This window comes from Rhineura floridana, chromosome 2 (assembly GCF_030035675.1).
Source record: "Rhineura floridana isolate rRhiFlo1 chromosome 2, rRhiFlo1.hap2, whole genome shotgun sequence".
In the NCBI taxonomy this organism is placed as follows: Eukaryota; Metazoa; Chordata; class Lepidosauria; order Squamata; family Rhineuridae; genus Rhineura; species Rhineura floridana.
Genome location: NC_084481.1, coordinates 32,895,603 through 32,913,213, shown reverse-complemented (window position 1 = coordinate 32,913,213; position 17,611 = coordinate 32,895,603). Strand labels below are relative to the sequence as shown.

The 17,611-nt window shown below is 41.8% G+C and overlaps 1 protein-coding gene across 1 annotated transcript in view; it reads left to right on the top strand.

The window, feature by feature from the left end:
• ITGAV (integrin subunit alpha V) overlaps positions 1-17,611 on the top strand; it is a 92,980-nt gene that overhangs the window by 40,688 nt on the left and 34,681 nt on the right. The window contains exons 3-11 of the mRNA XM_061608265.1: positions 2,978-3,069; positions 4,027-4,141; positions 7,571-7,632; positions 8,851-8,896; positions 9,682-9,807; positions 11,122-11,166; positions 14,243-14,286; positions 14,387-14,443; positions 16,706-16,758. Coding sequence (XP_061464249.1) covers positions 2,978-3,069; positions 4,027-4,141; positions 7,571-7,632; positions 8,851-8,896; positions 9,682-9,807; positions 11,122-11,166; positions 14,243-14,286; positions 14,387-14,443; positions 16,706-16,758 — 640 coding nt within the window. The remainder of the gene's footprint in view (positions 1-2,977; positions 3,070-4,026; positions 4,142-7,570; positions 7,633-8,850; positions 8,897-9,681; positions 9,808-11,121; positions 11,167-14,242; positions 14,287-14,386; positions 14,444-16,705; positions 16,759-17,611) is intronic.

Genomic DNA, 17,611 nt, shown 5'->3' with positions numbered 1-17,611 from the left:
AATTTGAATTGAAAATTGAAAATTTTTAATTATGTTTTATTGTGTATTGTATTTACATTGTATTTAATATATTTACTTGTATTTTAACCTGTTTTATTATGCTGTACACCGCCCTGGGAGCTTATTGCTATAGGGCGGTCTAAAAATGTAATAAAATAAAATAAATAAATAAATAAAAATACTCCAGCAACATCTGGAGGGCACCACGTTGGCTACCTCTGAACTATACATTACTCTGCCTGTTTTTGTCTGACTGTTGCAATAGCATAAGTACAGTTCCAACTTCTATTCTTTTTGACAGGCATAGTTGTTTAGAGCTAAAAGAACAGACCTCACATGGACACTGCACACCTTCTAACCAAAGAGGGAAGCTCCTTGTGCTGGAGGCTTGATTAGCCCCCCCCTTTAATGGCATTTTGCAGTGCTGCCAAAACTGTACCTTTGGTTGACTTTAGGAGTCCCCCCCCCATCTTCTGTGATGTTAATATCTGGCTTTTAGCTGAGTTTTTCTTAGATATTTTGTATAGTATCATTTTAACAGATGTTGGGAGGCACCCAAAAGATGGGATATACATATTTTACTAAAATCATTTGTTCAGGCTCTGAACATAGTTGCTTATGTTGGCAAAACAGCACAATCCACATACAAGAGGGTAGTGTCAGGAGGTTTGGGTGGTTTGCAGAAGTACAAACACATTTTTAAAGGGGTTGGGGCTAAGAGAGGCAAAAACTGAGCATGCTCAGTGACCATGGAATACTGACTGACTGACTGTTGTGGGGCAGGGAATGGAAAATTGGGGTGAGGGGTAATAGAATTGAATAAAACATTTTGTTGCAGGCTCCACCTGCAAATACAAAATATATAATTTCACTTACTCTGCAGGTCAGCACATGCATGCATGCATGCACATTGTTTGTCAGGCATGAAATCAGGCTGTAATTTATTTATTTATTTTGTTTTATTTTATTATTTGATTTATATCCCGCCCTTCCTCCCAGCAGGAGCCCAGGGCATCAAACAGAAGTGCTAAAAACACTTTAAATCATCATAAAAACAGACCTTAAAATACATTAATACAAAACGATGTTAAAAACATTTTTTTAAAAAGCTTTCAAAACAACTTTAAAAAGGAGTTAAAAACATTATTAACAAACCATATTAACAAACAATTCTAACACAGACGCAGACTGGGATAAGTCTCAACTTAAAAGGCTTGTTGAAAGAGGAACGGCTAGACTAATTAATGACTAGACAGGGTGAAGCTGTTAAAATAATCAAGGTAATTTTAAATAGAATCTAATCTTTTGAGATAGTTTACAAAGACTCAAGCTGATGTAGCTGGTGAGTCATCCTGATGTCTTCCTTGAGGGCCAAGCCAGAGGATGAGGGGCTCTGAAGGTATTTCTTGACACTTTTTGTGTCTTCAAAGGAAAGTGTGAATACAGTCCAAATGAGGCCCAATATTTATGCCTTGTCATTGAGAAGGGTGTGTGTGGCCATTATCTTTTGAGTCATTTCTTATCCCTCAGCAGCAACTAAGCAGTCGCATTTGGAAGAAAGGTTTCACAATCTGTCTCCTAATTTGGATAGATTCTGGCTACAATGTTATGAGAATGTACTCTCCTTTGGGAAGAAACCAAAGCTCAGTGGTGGTAGAGCACATGTTTTGTATGCAAAATGTGCCAAATTCAGTCCCTGGTGTCTCCTGTTAAGAATAAGGTAGTAGGTGATGTGAAAGATCTCTGTCAGAGATTCAAAAGCAGGGATGGGGAACCTATGGCCCTCCAGATGCTGCTGGATTACAGCTCCCATCATTCTTGACCATTGGCCATACTGGTGGAAGCTAGAGTCCAACATCACCTGGAAGTTCCCCATCCCTTCCCTAGAGAGACACTTCCATCAGAGTAGACAGAGCTGGAGTAGATGAACAAATACACTGATGTAGTATAAGCCATCTCCCTGTGTTCTTGACATGGTCAGAAAGTTACAAGGGTCAGTTCCTCCAAGATACTTGGGACTTTGAGAGCAATTCCCTCATCTCTTGGAGACCTTGTCCATTAACACTGGTCCCACTGGCCATTCTGTCTTTGAGAGGATAGTCTTTTCATAAGATGGCTTCTTTCATGAGACAATTTGGGTCTTTATAATCAAGTAGGCCGACAATGGGTAACATTTATCACTTTTGATGAATGTGTGTTAACCTGATCTGTGAGTGAGCCATCACAGATCAAACACCAGAGCTTCAAACATGTCAAGCAGAAAGCCCTCTTCAGGTTTTATAATCCTCTACTCAAGTAGCATCATGGGGATAAGCATGCTAAGCTGTGCCCCGTCCCGACACTATCCCTATTGCTCTTCACAAGTTGGATGTTGAGTTATATAATTTAGACTTCTTAATTCTAAATCAGAGATTCTAAATCAGAATTCCAAATTGCACAGGGAACCTTTGTGAGGGCAGGAGGCTTTCTACTTTAGAAATTGGCCCTCTAATTTATGAATGGTGATGGGGAGGGTGAGATCTAGCATTCTTGTTTGTTAAATCTTGTGTGTTAAATCAACACAGAAGTAGACTGTTATCCTATCTTTCAGCAGAACCAGTTCATATACTGAGTGGCTTGCGAGTCATTAAGGGTGATGTAATCATCAAAGGGGAAAGCTCTCTGAGATATGGCTGGCGTCAACCCTGATGAACCTCCGGTGCCAGCTGGCCACACCTATTGGCTCAGGAGTTTCCTGGGCATTAATTCTATCTAGCCTGTTTGTACAGTTATGACTTTAGATCTATTGGGACTGTTGTACAATGGAGAGTGAAACCAGTCTTTTAAATGTATAAAACTAGTGATGTACAGATACATGATTTGTAAATCAGTGCAAGGGACTAACCTGCTTCAGACATTATACCATACACTGAGATGTTCTGATACTGCAACATTACAATGTTTTTATAGTTCCTTGGCTGAGTTGTTTGTCTTTTAGGAAACAGAAATTTTGCACCAAATGATCCTTTGGAATTTAAGTCCCATCAATGGTTTGGGGCATCGGTGAGATCTAAAGATGACAAAATTTTGGTAAGCCTTCATTTTTAATGCTTTTGATATGCCACTATCATCATATTTATTTATTAATACCAATTCAAGTTCAGGATAACCCCAAGATACATACAAGTACAAATAATTTGCAGGAAAAAAACCTAGGGGGTATTCCCCCAACAGTCCCATAACTCAATGCCATGGAATGTTAAGAGATTGTGGGGGGAGCACCATCCACACATAAAAAGGCAGACGTGGGGGGAATTTAAAGGCCCCATCATGGGTTGCATTTCTTGGCTATTTTATAGTGCAGTCACTGTGATACTCTCCAGATATTGCTGGACTGCAGCTCACAGCATCCCTAACCATTGACTGTTGATGGGATTTGGAGTCTATTTGATGGGATTTGGAGTCCAACAACATCTAGAGGGCATCACATTGGCTACTCCTGCTATAGTGTAATGGAATGTTGGGCACTAACTAGTCTTTAGATCTATAGAGATCCTCCAGCTGCATTACAGCTTAGTGCATAGCTGATTCCCACCCACTCCTCCCAGCGTTTGCTTGGAACATTTGAACACCTCTATGCAGTAGATCCTCAGCTGAGCTACAGATGAAGGCAGATGCTGAGACAGCCTTGGTGATCAGGTGGTGCCAGCAAATTAATGGCTAGGCCTCACTGAAAGTCAGCTGACGTTAGGAATTTTGTTTGCGTGATCTTTTTCTTTCTTTTTCTTATGAACCTCCAGCCCAATTACTTTACAAAGTATAATTTAGAAGAGCCTTCAGCAACCTAAATAACTTTGCTCAAGCTGCAAACAAGGCAGTTACTTCTCTTTATTCTTAGCAGAGTTGCCCAGTACATAGGTATGAGACAGGCACTGTTTGTTTCCTTTTCAGAACCATTGTTTTCTGTTTATGCCCCCCCTCCCCAGCGTCTGCATACTAGGTTTTTTTAGGGGTTTTCTAAATGCTGCCATTGTGCTTCATCTGCAGGCATGTGCCCCACTGTACCACTGGAGAACTGAGCAGAAAGCAGAGCGGGAACCTGTGGGGACTTGTTATCTTCATGACGGGTCTAAAGCTGTTGAATATGCTCCCTGCAGGTCAAGTATGTGGAGAATGTCTTGCTGTTGTAATTTCAGCTCTGAATCTATTTTCAAGGTGCCGTCATGTTATAGGCACAACTTCAAGGGATGTGTTTTACGCACGCGTGCACACACACACACTCTCACTCTGTTGTCTGCAACAGTGATCTAGGGCACATTTGGAAATCTAAGAAAATGTTTTGGGCACCATAAAATGAAAAACTGGCGATGATCAGATCTCTGTTCCCAAAAACAGGAAAGACACCTACACACACTCCAAAAACGAATATAACACAGACAGAAAAAAGCAGGTTTTCCACCCCCACCACCAAAAATACAAGCAAAAAAAGTCTTTTTAAAAAAATGGGAGGGGCAGGGGACTTTGGTGGGTGCCAGAGGAATGTCTGAGGGTGCTGTAATGCCCATGGTGTCCCATGGGGGACCCCAGATCTAGGGTGTGTGGTTATGCAAAAACAAAAACTGAGAGAAGCTAGGATCATCCCTAAAACAGCTTAATGCTCAGTCTCGTTCCAAATTTCATAACAGATAGAAATTTGGTAGTGATCTGAAGATAGAGATAGAAGTGGGATGATAGCAATAATCTGTTAGGTTTGATTGTCTATTTCATTTTTAACGTGGAGTCACCATGATGGGACTGTGCCAGTTGATTGGCCGGGCCAAGAGCCAAATGACATGTGATGTCAAATGCATAGTTTGGCATTGTATATATCTTTTGTAAACCTTTTAATGGCAGCCTCTGCAGGGGGCCAATCAGGATCTTGATGGACAGGAAGGGGAATGAACCTTTCCATTCTGTTATGTGCCTTCAAGTCGATTATGACTTATGAGTCAGTGACCTCCAAGAGCATCTGTCGTGAACCGCCCTGTTCAGATCTTGTACGTTCAGGTCTGTGGCTTCCTTTATGGAATCAATCCATCTCTTGTTTGGCCTTCCACTTTTTCTGCTCCCTTCTGTTTCCCCCAGCATTATGATCTTTTCTAGTGAATCATGTCTTCTCATGATGTGTCCAAAGTATGATAACCTCAGTTTCATCATTTTAGCTTCTAGTGACAGTTCTGGTTTAATTTGCTCTAACACCCAATTCTTTTTCGCAGTCCATGGTATGTGCAAAGCTCTCCTCCAACACCACATTTCAAATGTAACTGATGGGGAATTGAATGTTTAGATGCTTTCTGGTGAAATAACAATTGTGCTTTTTTTATGATGCACTTCATTTTTTCCAAAAAACCCACAAAAAACTGATAATAACAATAACAATACCCCTGCCTATATAAAAACTAGTAGGTCTTAGAAAAGTTTAGGCTGGAAACATGTTACTGGTTTTTATATGCAAGATTTTTTTTTGCACAAGGGAGCATCAAGTGATATGTTCCAGTGACAGATACATCAAGCACAGCTGCTGATCGTGTAGCTTGGCTCCAACAGCTTGGATATAAGCTGTGTCCTGTTTGGGCTGAACAATCTGCTGTAGCCCTGTGACTTTCCAGGTCACAGAGCACCATTATTCCAACTGAGCTGAAACAACAAACTGGGCATCCAGCAGATTTTGTAAAAATAACTCAGTAGATCCAAATTATTTGTGAACTGGAGCAGACACATTTAGCCCATCCCAAGTAGAGATCAAAATAAGTCAAATGTCCATTTTGGAATAGATTCTCCTCCCTCCACTTCCTAGACAAGCACCCTTGTCTATTTAAATAGCAAAACCAGAAGAGTGGGAATGCATTCCAGAATCATTCTCAAGATCAAAGGGACATGAAATGCCTTAAGTGAAATGAACATTTTGCTGTAGTCTGATAACGATAAGAGACTGTTAGCATTTCTGTTATACAGCTCTGTATTCAGAGGGATTAACCACATCATAAAAAGCCTCCTTGGGCTCACTTGTGGCATGCAAGGGGATTACCTCTGGAATGCTCTTTCTTTTCCTGTCTTAAAGACAGGCGGTATCTCAAAGCTGTGTGTAGGTTGCTGGTCTGTAAATATAGAAGAAGAAGAAGATGAAGATGATGATGGAGAAGAAGATGATATCCTTGCCGCTTTAGATTTCCCACTTACATACAGTAGGGCTATGCTTTACAGCGAGAGAGAGAGAGATTGGCGCAATCCATATGGCTTGATAGCAGCTGGTGTGGTTGGGCAGTGCCACAAAACTGCCCTCCCAGCACTGGGGTTGCTGCAGTTTACCTGCATGGGGCTGGGGCAGGCAGGGTGGTGTTGACATCAGGGCTGCATGGACACATTGGCACAGCCAATCCACTATTCCTGCCGGTGCATTCACTGTGCCCCTCTTGTGCCACCACTTTGCCCTGTCCCATCCAGGTAAGCTGCAGCAGTGCCACTGTTGGGATGGTAGTTCTGTGGCTATGCCCCACTGGACTGGCCAATCCTGACATGATTTGTGGGCCTTTTTCTCTTTGGCGAGTCACATGCTGTGCAGGTAGGCCTGCCACAGAGAGCTGTAGTAAGCACTGGGACCCTGTAGCACGGATGGGGAAGGACATCAGGGAAAAGTCTAGACTAATTGTAAGCTGGTTCCCTCTTGCAGTGCCTTAGGGGAAATGGAATGCAAAAGGTTAAGGGTTTTGCAAGAAGGCAGAAAAAGGGGGGAAACTTGTAACCCCTTTCAGTTAGGTTAGCTTTGAGGGGTTGTGCTACCTGTGATAAATTGCTGGAGAATATGGCAGTGATGGTCCTCAGGGGAGGCTCCTTGAGGTCCAGCGCTGTAGGGTGCTGCTGCGAGAGAAAGAAGAGGGCTTGAATTGGCTTCTCCCCTCCTCCCACCGGGCCCACCTACTGCTCTGTTCAGCAAAGGATAATTTTGACAGTGACGCAAGGATTCAAGATCCATATTCTGCCAGCACTGCCCTAAAAGGTTCTTTTATGATTTCTTCCATGTTGCCCTTAAGGGAGCCCAGCAGAAAAGAGAAAACCATGTAGGTCAGGGGTAAGGAACCTGTTTCAGCCTGAGGGCCACATTCCCTTGTGGGTATCCTTCTGGGGACCACATGCCAGTGGTGGACAGGGCCAGAGGCAAAAGCGGGCAGAGCAAATGTAGGAATGTAATTTTTACCTGTGGACAATAGGCTAGTTTCTAAACGCACACACACCACTCCTCCTCCATCCAGTATTTGAGGATGGATTCCATGATCAGAGTTTGAGGATGCATTCCATCCAGACAAAAAACACTGAAGGAGAATGTAACGCTGTGCCAGTGAAAGTGTGGCTGGGAAAGGGGTGTGCTGAGAGTCTTGAGGACCAGATAGAGCAGCTTGGAGGGCCGCATTTAACTTCCAGCCCTGAGGTTCCCCACCCCAAGCAGCTTTCACAGCCTCCCTATTTGCACACAAGGGTTTCATGTTGTTACACACTGGAATTTGTGTTAAACATCTTTACAATCAATTGTTTCTCTTTTTTCTTGTTCCCACAGCAAGCACTGATGCTGACGGACAGGGCTTTTGTCAAGGTGGATTCAGCATTGACTTTACCCAGGTAGGGAAGCTACTATTGTATGCTTTCTTTTCTCAGTACTTGACAGTAAAGGAGAAAGAGTCTGCAGAAATCAATTCTATAAAGGCATATCTGTCAGAGAAGCGTTTTGAGGGATTTCTTATCACTTCATTCCTGTTCTCTTAGATTTATATTTGTGGAAGTAGCCTGCTAGAAATTATGTATTCAGCTCTGGATTTCAAAGGGCACGTGAGCAACTTGGGGAAGAATAAAAATTCATTAAAAGGAGATATTATCATCTCTACCATGGTAATCCTGTTACAGAATATTAAAACGTTTCAAAGAATTTCCTTTGTGTTTTAACAAGCCTGCTTAATTTAAAAACCAGAATTGTAAAATGCTGCTGCAGCAGCAGCAGAAAAAGAAGAAGAAGGTATGTTGGTCACTGTCATTATTTGATAGCGCAATAAGATGTGCACATTTCTAACTTAAAGCAGGGCGGAGGGAATCTGTGGCCTTTCAGGTGTTTTGGAATCCACCACCCACAATCCTCAACCATTGACCATAGTGGCTGGTGTTGATGGGAGGTGGGAGTCCAGAAACATCTGGAAGGCCACAGGTTCCCCATCTTAAAGAATGGAAGCTCCATATGCAGAAGCGGTATACCTCTGATTACAAGATAATAGAGACAACACAAAACTGGGAAGGGTTCTTGCCACTGTACCCTGCTTGTATGCTATGGTTTCTTCAAACTGGCCAAAATCAGAAACCACATTTGATCTTGGCTTGCCTCAATACAAACTCTACATCAGGTTTCATGTGAGACCTCAGGCATGGGGCAGGTTAGGAAAGGGCTTGGCCAAAAGCTGATTAGCAGTGCCTGCAAAGGCCCTTGTGCAGTGCCTGGCAGCCAGCTGATTGCCAGGTGCTTCTGAAGCACTGCACAAATCACTTGGCAAGCCCTGTGCTTGGCCCTTGGGAAGCACCTAGCACAGGGATTGCCAAGTGCTTTGCATGGTGCTTCCCAAACACCCAGCAATCAGTTGTTGGGCACTGGGCAAGCGCTGCCCAAAGCACTGCATTTTGACAGGTGTCAGTCACCTGACAGCAGGCGATTGACTGGTTGGTGGACCCACACAGCTGTCAAAATTGGCCGGTGGGGGTGGGAGATGAAGATCCTGCCAGGCTGAGAAGGTTCCCCACTCGTGCCTTACAATTTACAACAAAGAAACTTACTTTTTACTTACTTTTGTTCCATAGGGAGATCGAGTACTTCTTGGAGGACCTGGAAGTTTTTATTGGCAAGGTGAGACAAGGCACTTGGCCGTCAAAATGATGACCATTCTAAATAGTCTTCAGATACCCTCTTAGGGCCTTTAGGAACATTCTGGCAAAGTTGCTTGAGGTGAAGGAGGAAATTTAGAGCGGAGAAGTGGGGCGGCGGGTAGGTGGGGTTTAATCCTTTCCCTGTCTCCTGTTTCTCTACCCCATATTGCCCCTCCCTTCTGCTTTTTCCATTGCAGGTTTCCTGACCCTCACAAAACTTTTGCTTTTGAAAAAGTGACTTTGCATGGATGAAAAGCAGCTGGGAGGAGTTGGAGTAACAGATGGGGAAAGGCCAAGCATCTCCTGTCTCTGCTCAAACTCCTGAAGTGGTTTTTTCTGGGGTTGGTGCAGCAGGGATACCATTGGGGTTTCTTTATATATACTTACACATAATGTGTTTAGTCCTTGACTCTTCATAATGCTGATGAATTAGGTTCCTGCCTATTAAAGTTTATGCCACAATAAATATGTCTGTCTTTAAAGTGCTATAAGACCCCTTGTTGTTTTTATGCAACCAATTAACACGGGTTTTATTCTAGAATTTTTCTCCTATCAATTTCCAATTTCCAGTAACACAGAATTTCTTTAAGTTCTGCTTTTACTTTAGTCCAAGCGCTCTCTATCAGGTGTTTTTTAAAAAATCATTTTTACTCCCGCTTCCTTGCCTCAATTTGTCTCACTTCCTTTTAAGTGAATTAGGAGACAATGAACATCTGCTCATCATGCTGTCTGTGTTTTTATGTCCTTCCCTCTACTTCTCCCCAGGCCAACTCATTTCTGATCAAGTGGCTGAGATTGTGTCAAAATACAACGCTAAAGGCTACACTACCAAATATGACAATCAGTTGGCAACTCGGACAGCCAGTCCTGCTTTCGATGACAGCTACTTGGGTGAGATGATTGAAAGAAAGACAGTAGTAATTTGGGTTCATGGTAAGAACAAGCTATTCATCCCACATCCAGTGACATCAGTCAAAGCCAGTGGAGACGGTCATCTCCCCCGCACAAGTGCCCCTGAGAATTACACTATGACCTGGTTAACACATAATGCTAAGCCATGATTTGTTTAAGCCATGGTAGTTTAACAAACCGTGAGTTAACCACGAGTTGTCCTATAGATGATGAAGCAAACCATGGTTTGTTTCTCCAAAGTTTGGTTTGTTTTCCAGCGTGATAGTTTGATGAGCTTCTAGGATGGGGGGGTCAAACAAATCATGGCTAAGGAAGGTGTGACTCTTTATACAGTAAGCTACATTACAGCTATGCAGAAGTCAAAATTTTCTACATACGCACATTTATATGTATATCCATATGTGTGTGTGTTTGTATGTGTGTATATGTGTGTGTATGTAATAATACATTTTGCATGCCTGGATGATGGATAGAAAGATCCGTATATGTGTGTATGTGTGCTCACGTGTGTGTGTGTGTGTATGTATATATAATATATATATACACACACACACATGCCCACACACATATACACATCTTTCTATCCATCATCCAGGCATGCAAAAAGCGTTATTATAGTTCAGGGGTGTGTTCCAGCCAGGCAAAAGCATCAAGGAAGGCATGGAGCAGAGCCCTTGAGAGACGTATCCTGGGAGTAAGGGGTGTGGCCTGGGAAGGGGCATGGCTTGGGAAGAGTCCTGAGGGCCTCATAGAAAGGCTTGAAGGGCAATGTTCAGCCCCTGGAGCCTGACGTTCCTGCTGTAAATTCTGATGGGTGTGATGGGCTGTTGAAAGCTTCCAGGCAATTAAGAATCATCAAGTTCCCAGTGAGCAATTAGCTGCTAGGTAGGGAAAACTCTAGTGGGAGGCCCAGTCATAGTAATTAAGACAGCCAAACTCAAACTCTGACCACGGACAGACACGCAAAACATAAAAGAGACAAGATTTTTAGGGTCAGACTTAGGCCTAAAATGTGTTGGGTAGAAACTCTTACTGGGAAATCCTGTACCCCACTTTCTTTCCATCTATGGGCTGAAATAGTACCCCCTACTGGTCAGCAGGTGACTTTGCCATTGCTGCCTCCTCCTTCCCCCTCCCTAGCAGCAAGAGGAGGATGGTAGGATTAGCTCATTAGAATGGCTTAAATATAAGCAGCCGAGTAGGTGCTGGAAAAACACATCTTGATATTTATTTAAGATCATAATACGTCATGTGCATTGATGAATCATTGTTGACTCTTTGATGATTTGACAGGTTATTCAGTAGCTGTGGGAGATTTCAGTGGTGACGGAATAGAAGGTACGGCTTATTAACATTTTATAGAGTGTTGGTATATGGCAGCTTTTTTTTTTTTTTACAATAATTTTTATTCAAATTTTCATAAAACATAGAAAACAAAATCATAAAACATTCAAAGACAAAAAACAAAACAAAACAAAAATGATTAAACAAAAAAAAATAAAATGTTGACTTCCCATTTGTCACATATCAAATCAGTTATAGGTCTACAATATATAACAATCCTGTCTCTTAAATCATATTATAAAATCACTTTCCTCCAGTAGTTATCTTAATTAATCATCAAATCTCATAAACATTACTTTATTCTTTCCACAAAAAGTCAAAGAGAGGTTTCAGTTCTTTAAGAAATATATCTATCAATTTTTCTCCAAATAAACATGCCAATTAATCCATCTCGTTAATAATTATAATAATCTTATTGTCATAACCATAGTCCAAATAAACATTTCGATTAATCCATCTCATCAGAATCTGTTAGGTCCAATAATTTCAATAGCCATTATTCCATTATCCCTATTAGTTCCATCTTCCATCTTCAATAGTCCTGTTAAGTCCAGTAATTTCAGTGTCCAATCTTCCATTATCAGTATTCCATAATAATCTTGCTGTTGTAGCCATAGTCATATAATAAGAGTCTGATGGGAATTTCCTCTATCCCAAATATTTTCTTGCCATCCATTCTGAATAAGTTGCTGAAATACTGTTGTAAAGTCATATCTGTGTTCTTCTTTTTTACAAAATGCACTGGCTCATCTCTTAAGAGTTTTTCCATTGTCACATGGCTGCAGTTAATTCCATAGATTTTCTCTATATCAAGCTCCATCACATCATTCCAGTCCAGAAGATTATCCAAGCCATTGATAACTTTATCTCTAATATCTTCATTAATTTCTTCAGAGATAACGTTAAATTCCAAACAGTAGATTTTATTTCTAAAATCCATAAACTCCAGATCTTTTTCCAATTCCACATTTGTTCCAATCTCCAGGGCTTGTATCTTCCCTTTATTTTTTCTTTTCTCATCTCTGATCTCATTCTCCTCTCTCACAGGATCCCCTATTTCTTTAAGCTCCTGCGTCATTTTGCTCAGTTCAATTTTCAGCTCCTTACTACCCTGTCGCAGGGTTTGTTTCGTTATCTCAATCTCATCCATTATTTTCTGAAACATAGTTACTTCCAGATTCTCAGCCACTTTCTTGATTGCCATTTTTAAAACCACGAAAACAAAGCAAAACAAAAATAAAGAAGAATCACTTCTTATTTCAGCAACAATTGGGTTAATATTCCAGGCTTGATGACATCACAGTATAAACAGAGCAACCTGCCTTATCTCTCTATGTATATGGCAGCTTTTGATGAGCATGAAGCTGATTTTAGGAACTGCATAATCAAGAATACCTGATCTGAAATCCTGTACCCAGTTTTTCACGTTAAATCCCTTTGGCTTTAGTGGAATTAAGTGTGTATATAATTGGGAACAGGACTGCAACCGTCATATGGATTATTACACTACCAGACACCTATTTGTACTTGCCATTGGGGTTATTGAAGACTAATAGGCAAATTGTTTACTAATGAATGTTCCTTAGTTTCTTTATACTTAGAAAATCTCAAAAGCAATATACAAGAATTTAAAACATCAGCATACAATAAAACAATTCAGTTCTACAGTTGACTTAAATTCACAGTATGCATGGCTGGAATCCTCTGGGAAGGGTTGCCTCAATGAAAAAAGTTCAGTATGTGTTGAAAATCTAGTATGGTTGGCGCCTCTCTAAAGTTCACTGGGAAGGAATTTCCCAGGGCAGCTGCTGCAGCACTACAGACCCTGTTCCAAGAGGACCTCAGGAACATGAGGCACCTCTAGGAAGGCCTCTCCTGGTGACTGCCATGACTAGAGATGTGAAGGCCCAGAAAAACCAGGAAGAATTCAGGGGGGAATTTTTTTTTTCAATTTACCTGGGTTTTTTCCTGGGTGTTCACATCTCTAGCCATGACGAAACAGGTAGAGAGGGAGCAAGACCATTCCTCAAGTAAATGTTTCCCCACTCTTTCATTGTAAGTGTAGACTGAAGGTTCTATTTCATGTTTGTTATTCTGAATATAGAAGACTGGGTAATAGACTACTAGTAGTTAACTAGTCCCCAAGAAAACATATTTACTCAGAATATCACACTTGAGTTTATTGAGATTTGAGGAGTCCTGGTCTGTATGGTTGGCTCAGGTGCTCTTCTTCCATAATGAGTGCCGTGGCTGAATAAATTTGTGATGTTACTAGGGTTTTTTTAACTCTTGATGGGATGTGAATGTATGGTAAGGTTGCCTTGATTCATATGATACTGAGGTGTCATGATTGCTGCTTCCCTTTGGCAGCACCGCCCCCCTAGGGAAGAATGACACTGGAATGGGATGAGAACTTTCCACACGATCCATTTGGTCCACGTGATTCTGCTATTCAACATTATCAGAGCTACATGGAATCCAGTCATGGATAAATGACAACCATCCCACTCTGGTAACATAGGAGTTGGCCTTGGCCAAGGGTTCTATTCAACTAAGTCCTGCTCAGAGTAGACCCATTGAAATTAATGAACCTAAGTTAGTCATATTTATTAACTTCAGTGGGTCTATTCTGAGTAAAACTAGCATTGAATACCACCCTAAGACTAGAACTGATCCTGGTTCAAACCTAAAAAAGGATAGAACAGGATTTTCGTCCATACAAAGTTTCCCTGAAAGCCCCCCAAAGCTTCACCTTTCTTGCTCCCTCTTGGGTAAGGTTCTACCTGCCCCATCTCCATCACTGAGATGCCAATATCTCACCTTTCACCTCATCCCTGTATTGTGAGTCTGGTAACTTTTAAACGCTCTAGGTGAGACTTCTGCATAGCTCCTAATTGGAGCCAGTTAAGGCTGCTGTCTTGCAGCTCACTGCTAATGGATCAGGTCAAGAAGTTTCACGCATGTACAATTAATGGCAGAATTTCAGCCTAAATGGGAAAGGATTCTGAAGAGTGTTGGCTCTTAGCCATCCATGACCTGTACAGATATTTTCCTTCTTTCTTATTTTCAGATTTTGTCTCTGGAGTCCCAAGAGCAGCAAGGACTTTGGGCTTGGTAAGGAACTGAAATAATACACTTTCAATAGCAGATATAACTCCAGCAGCTACTAAACTATACCACAGTACAGATCTTAATTTACATCTCTTTTGTGCAGGTGTCAATTTATAATGGAACAACCATGGTATCCATGTATAACTTTACTGGAGAGCAGGTATGGTTTTCTCTGTATAATAAGAGGGCAATGCTTTGATATACATATCTATCTTTGGGTGGTGTCGGAATCTGGGTGGTAGAAATGAACAAAGGAACCTAGAGCAAATTGGGGAAGGTAGATTAAGGGCTGTTGTTTTTTCAGAATAGGAAAACGTGGCCATAAGCCAACTACCCTGTATCACACCAGATTGAAGCGGAAGCATAAATCACTGGAATTATTTTGGAATAAGAGCTGTTCTTTGATTAGAGGAAACTCTCTTTGATGGATTATGGCAGCGATTGGGAACTTTTTTTCAGCCCAAGGGCCGCATGCCAGTGATGGGTGGGGCCAGACGCAAAAGTGGGTGGAGCACTGAATGTAAGTTTTACCTCTGTACAGTACCCTAATTTCTATCCAGACTCACTCACACCTCTCTGTTCTCCATCCAGACAATCAAAAGGCATTATCAGAGTTCAAGGACACTTTCCAGCCGAGCAAAAACATGTGGGGTACTAAGCAGGACCAGTGAGGGGTGTGGCTGGGGAAGACCAGGTGTGGCTTGGGGAGAATTCCAAGGGTCAGATAGAGTGGCCTGGAGGGAGCTGCATTTGGTTCCCGGGTCTGAGGTTCCCCACCCATGTGCTGCTCTTAAGCCTGTTGGAGCTGCCAGGCTAATCAGGTGGATGCTACTGAAAATGGTGTCTCAGTGGTGTGTGTTAAATGCAGAGTGACCAGTACTAATACAGAACAGCACTCACCATGTGAATTGGGGCCACCGCATACTGAGGCCCATTCTGTGCCATCTGCTGGTGGGGGGAGTGGAGGACTTGCTGTATAATGGCCCCAATTCACATTGTTAGTACTGCTTTCCACAGACAGTAAAAAGACTTGCCACGTGAATACAGTTTTTGATAGCATCAGCATGGTGAGCGTGATATGTAAACCAGCCCCACAGAACAGGGGCTAATAGATTCATAGTGAGTGCCTCTAAAGCCAGAAATCACTACTTTTTAAAATATGTAGTTTTTTAAAAAATATACAAACATGCTTGTACAGCTTTGGACCTGTCCCTTAGCTCTGATCTCCTGGTTTAGCTATCATCAATTCAAACTCAGTGGGGACTCTCATGGCTCCTACTGGGAGGAAGGGTGGGATATAAATCTAATAAATAAATAAATTTACTATATGTATATATTGCTATCAGTGCCCTCGAGTTTAAAATAGTGGTTTGCCAATTTAATAGATCCAGCTATGAAAAAGAAAAGGGACAGAGAGGGAAGAGGGAAACAATCAAATTCAGGCATCGTGGTCAGCGCGCAGGACAATTCTAGGATGTAGGGATGCCTAATGGCAGGTGCTCGCTACTGAGCTGGATGGAGAGTGCCTCATTTTCTCACCTCTTCCTCTGAGACAGCCAGGTGGATTAATTATTGACAGAGTTTTATTTGAGAACAGGATGAGCCAAACGGCTGTTCATCCAAACCAGGCCAATGGAAGGGGCTTTCCTTGCTGCATTCACGCCAGCAAGCTCTGCTTTTTATTAACTACAGATTTCTGTTTTGTCCAAACTGCAGTACCATAGATTACCCTAACTGCAGTTAATTTAAATATGCCAGCTTTATAACCCATGGTTTGAAGTTGGCTTGTTTTGAAACTGACTATAGTTAACATTATACCACAATCCTTAGCTCAGATGAAATGGGAAGCCATAGCTAACTAAAACCAAAAGTAAAAGCTTCCAAATGCCTCCTCCTAGCTGCGGGGGAGGGGGGGAAAGAGGATGTGAGCCCATAACTCACTGCAGTTTACCATGACATGAAAAGATGGCCATGGTTTCACCTCTTCCTCTGAGACAGCCAGGTGGCATGGCTGTTGGTATTCAAGCCTCCGTTCTATTCCCACTGTATGAGGAGCAGTTGTCTTACTGTTTGTGAATATTTCTTGTCTGATTTTGAATCACATCTTAACGCCATCACTTCTATGATTAGTTGTAAAGGGTGTTGGAGTGTACCCATGGATGCCCTTTAGACCAATGTAATATGCTGTAGAAATTGATGGGGCAGGATGTGCTTGTTGTGCAGAATGAAAACATTCAGCTTTCTTGTTTGTACGGTAAAATAATAGACATGCAGAGGAAATAAGAAAGAAAAAAAAGGAAAACTACCATTTTAGGCATGGCAAGGGAAATTTTGTCAGGAGCAAAAGTCACTAATGCCCAAATATCTTTACTGAAGTATTCACAGAAAGTGTAACATCCTTCTGTTTAATCTTTTCTCCCAGATGGCTGCATATTTTGGATATTCTGTGGCTGCCACAGATATCAATGGGGATACGTAAGTGATGCCTTTTTTTTCTTCATTCTTCCTGGAAAGAGTTGTCTGTCTTTTTTAGAATCTTGTCTAGGACAAAAATAGAATATTTGAAGAGTGATTGAAAAGCAATGGCACACATGTTTAACATTTCTGTTCCCCTGGGGTCCCTGTACAACATCTTATCTGAAGTGCTTGGTATAAATCGCTAAACATTTCATGCATTACTTAATTGTCCAGTGAAGGCAACACACATGGTGTAGCTATGAACCCCTTCAGAGAGGAAATGGCTTGTTTGTAATTCTAGAGGTTCCCAAGCACAACTCTTGCCTTATCGTCCCTTTCCCTCACCCAGCTCCACAGTTCTTTGTCTCTCTTCTTCCCTTATTTTCTTTTTGCCCTCCCCTCTCATTACTTGAGTCAGGTGTATTTGACAGATGCATTTTCATGAATGAATGACAACTCCTCATGTGGGATATGTTTGTTGATTTATCATATGGTGCAATGGCACGTTAATTGTCTTCTGGTTTTCTAGTTGCTTTTCCACTAAAAAATATTGGGCTGTATCCAGTCTTAGTCATGCTTGGAGCATGAAATTAATGGACATGATCAAGCAGGTACATTTAATTCAATGGGTCTACTCTGAGTAGAATTTAGATACAACCCATTGGGAATTCTGTATGCATGGTGGGGCTTTTCAGCCTCCCCACCCCACAGAAAAGCCACCCTTCCAGAATGACATTCCATAAAGCACAAGAGGCTGTCACTGGAGGCTGTCACTGGAGGCGGAAACTGGCAAAGTCCACCCATCCTCTAACATTGGCTGGGGTGGTAATACACCCCCAATGGCAAAATTCAATGCATTTGTATGGATGAC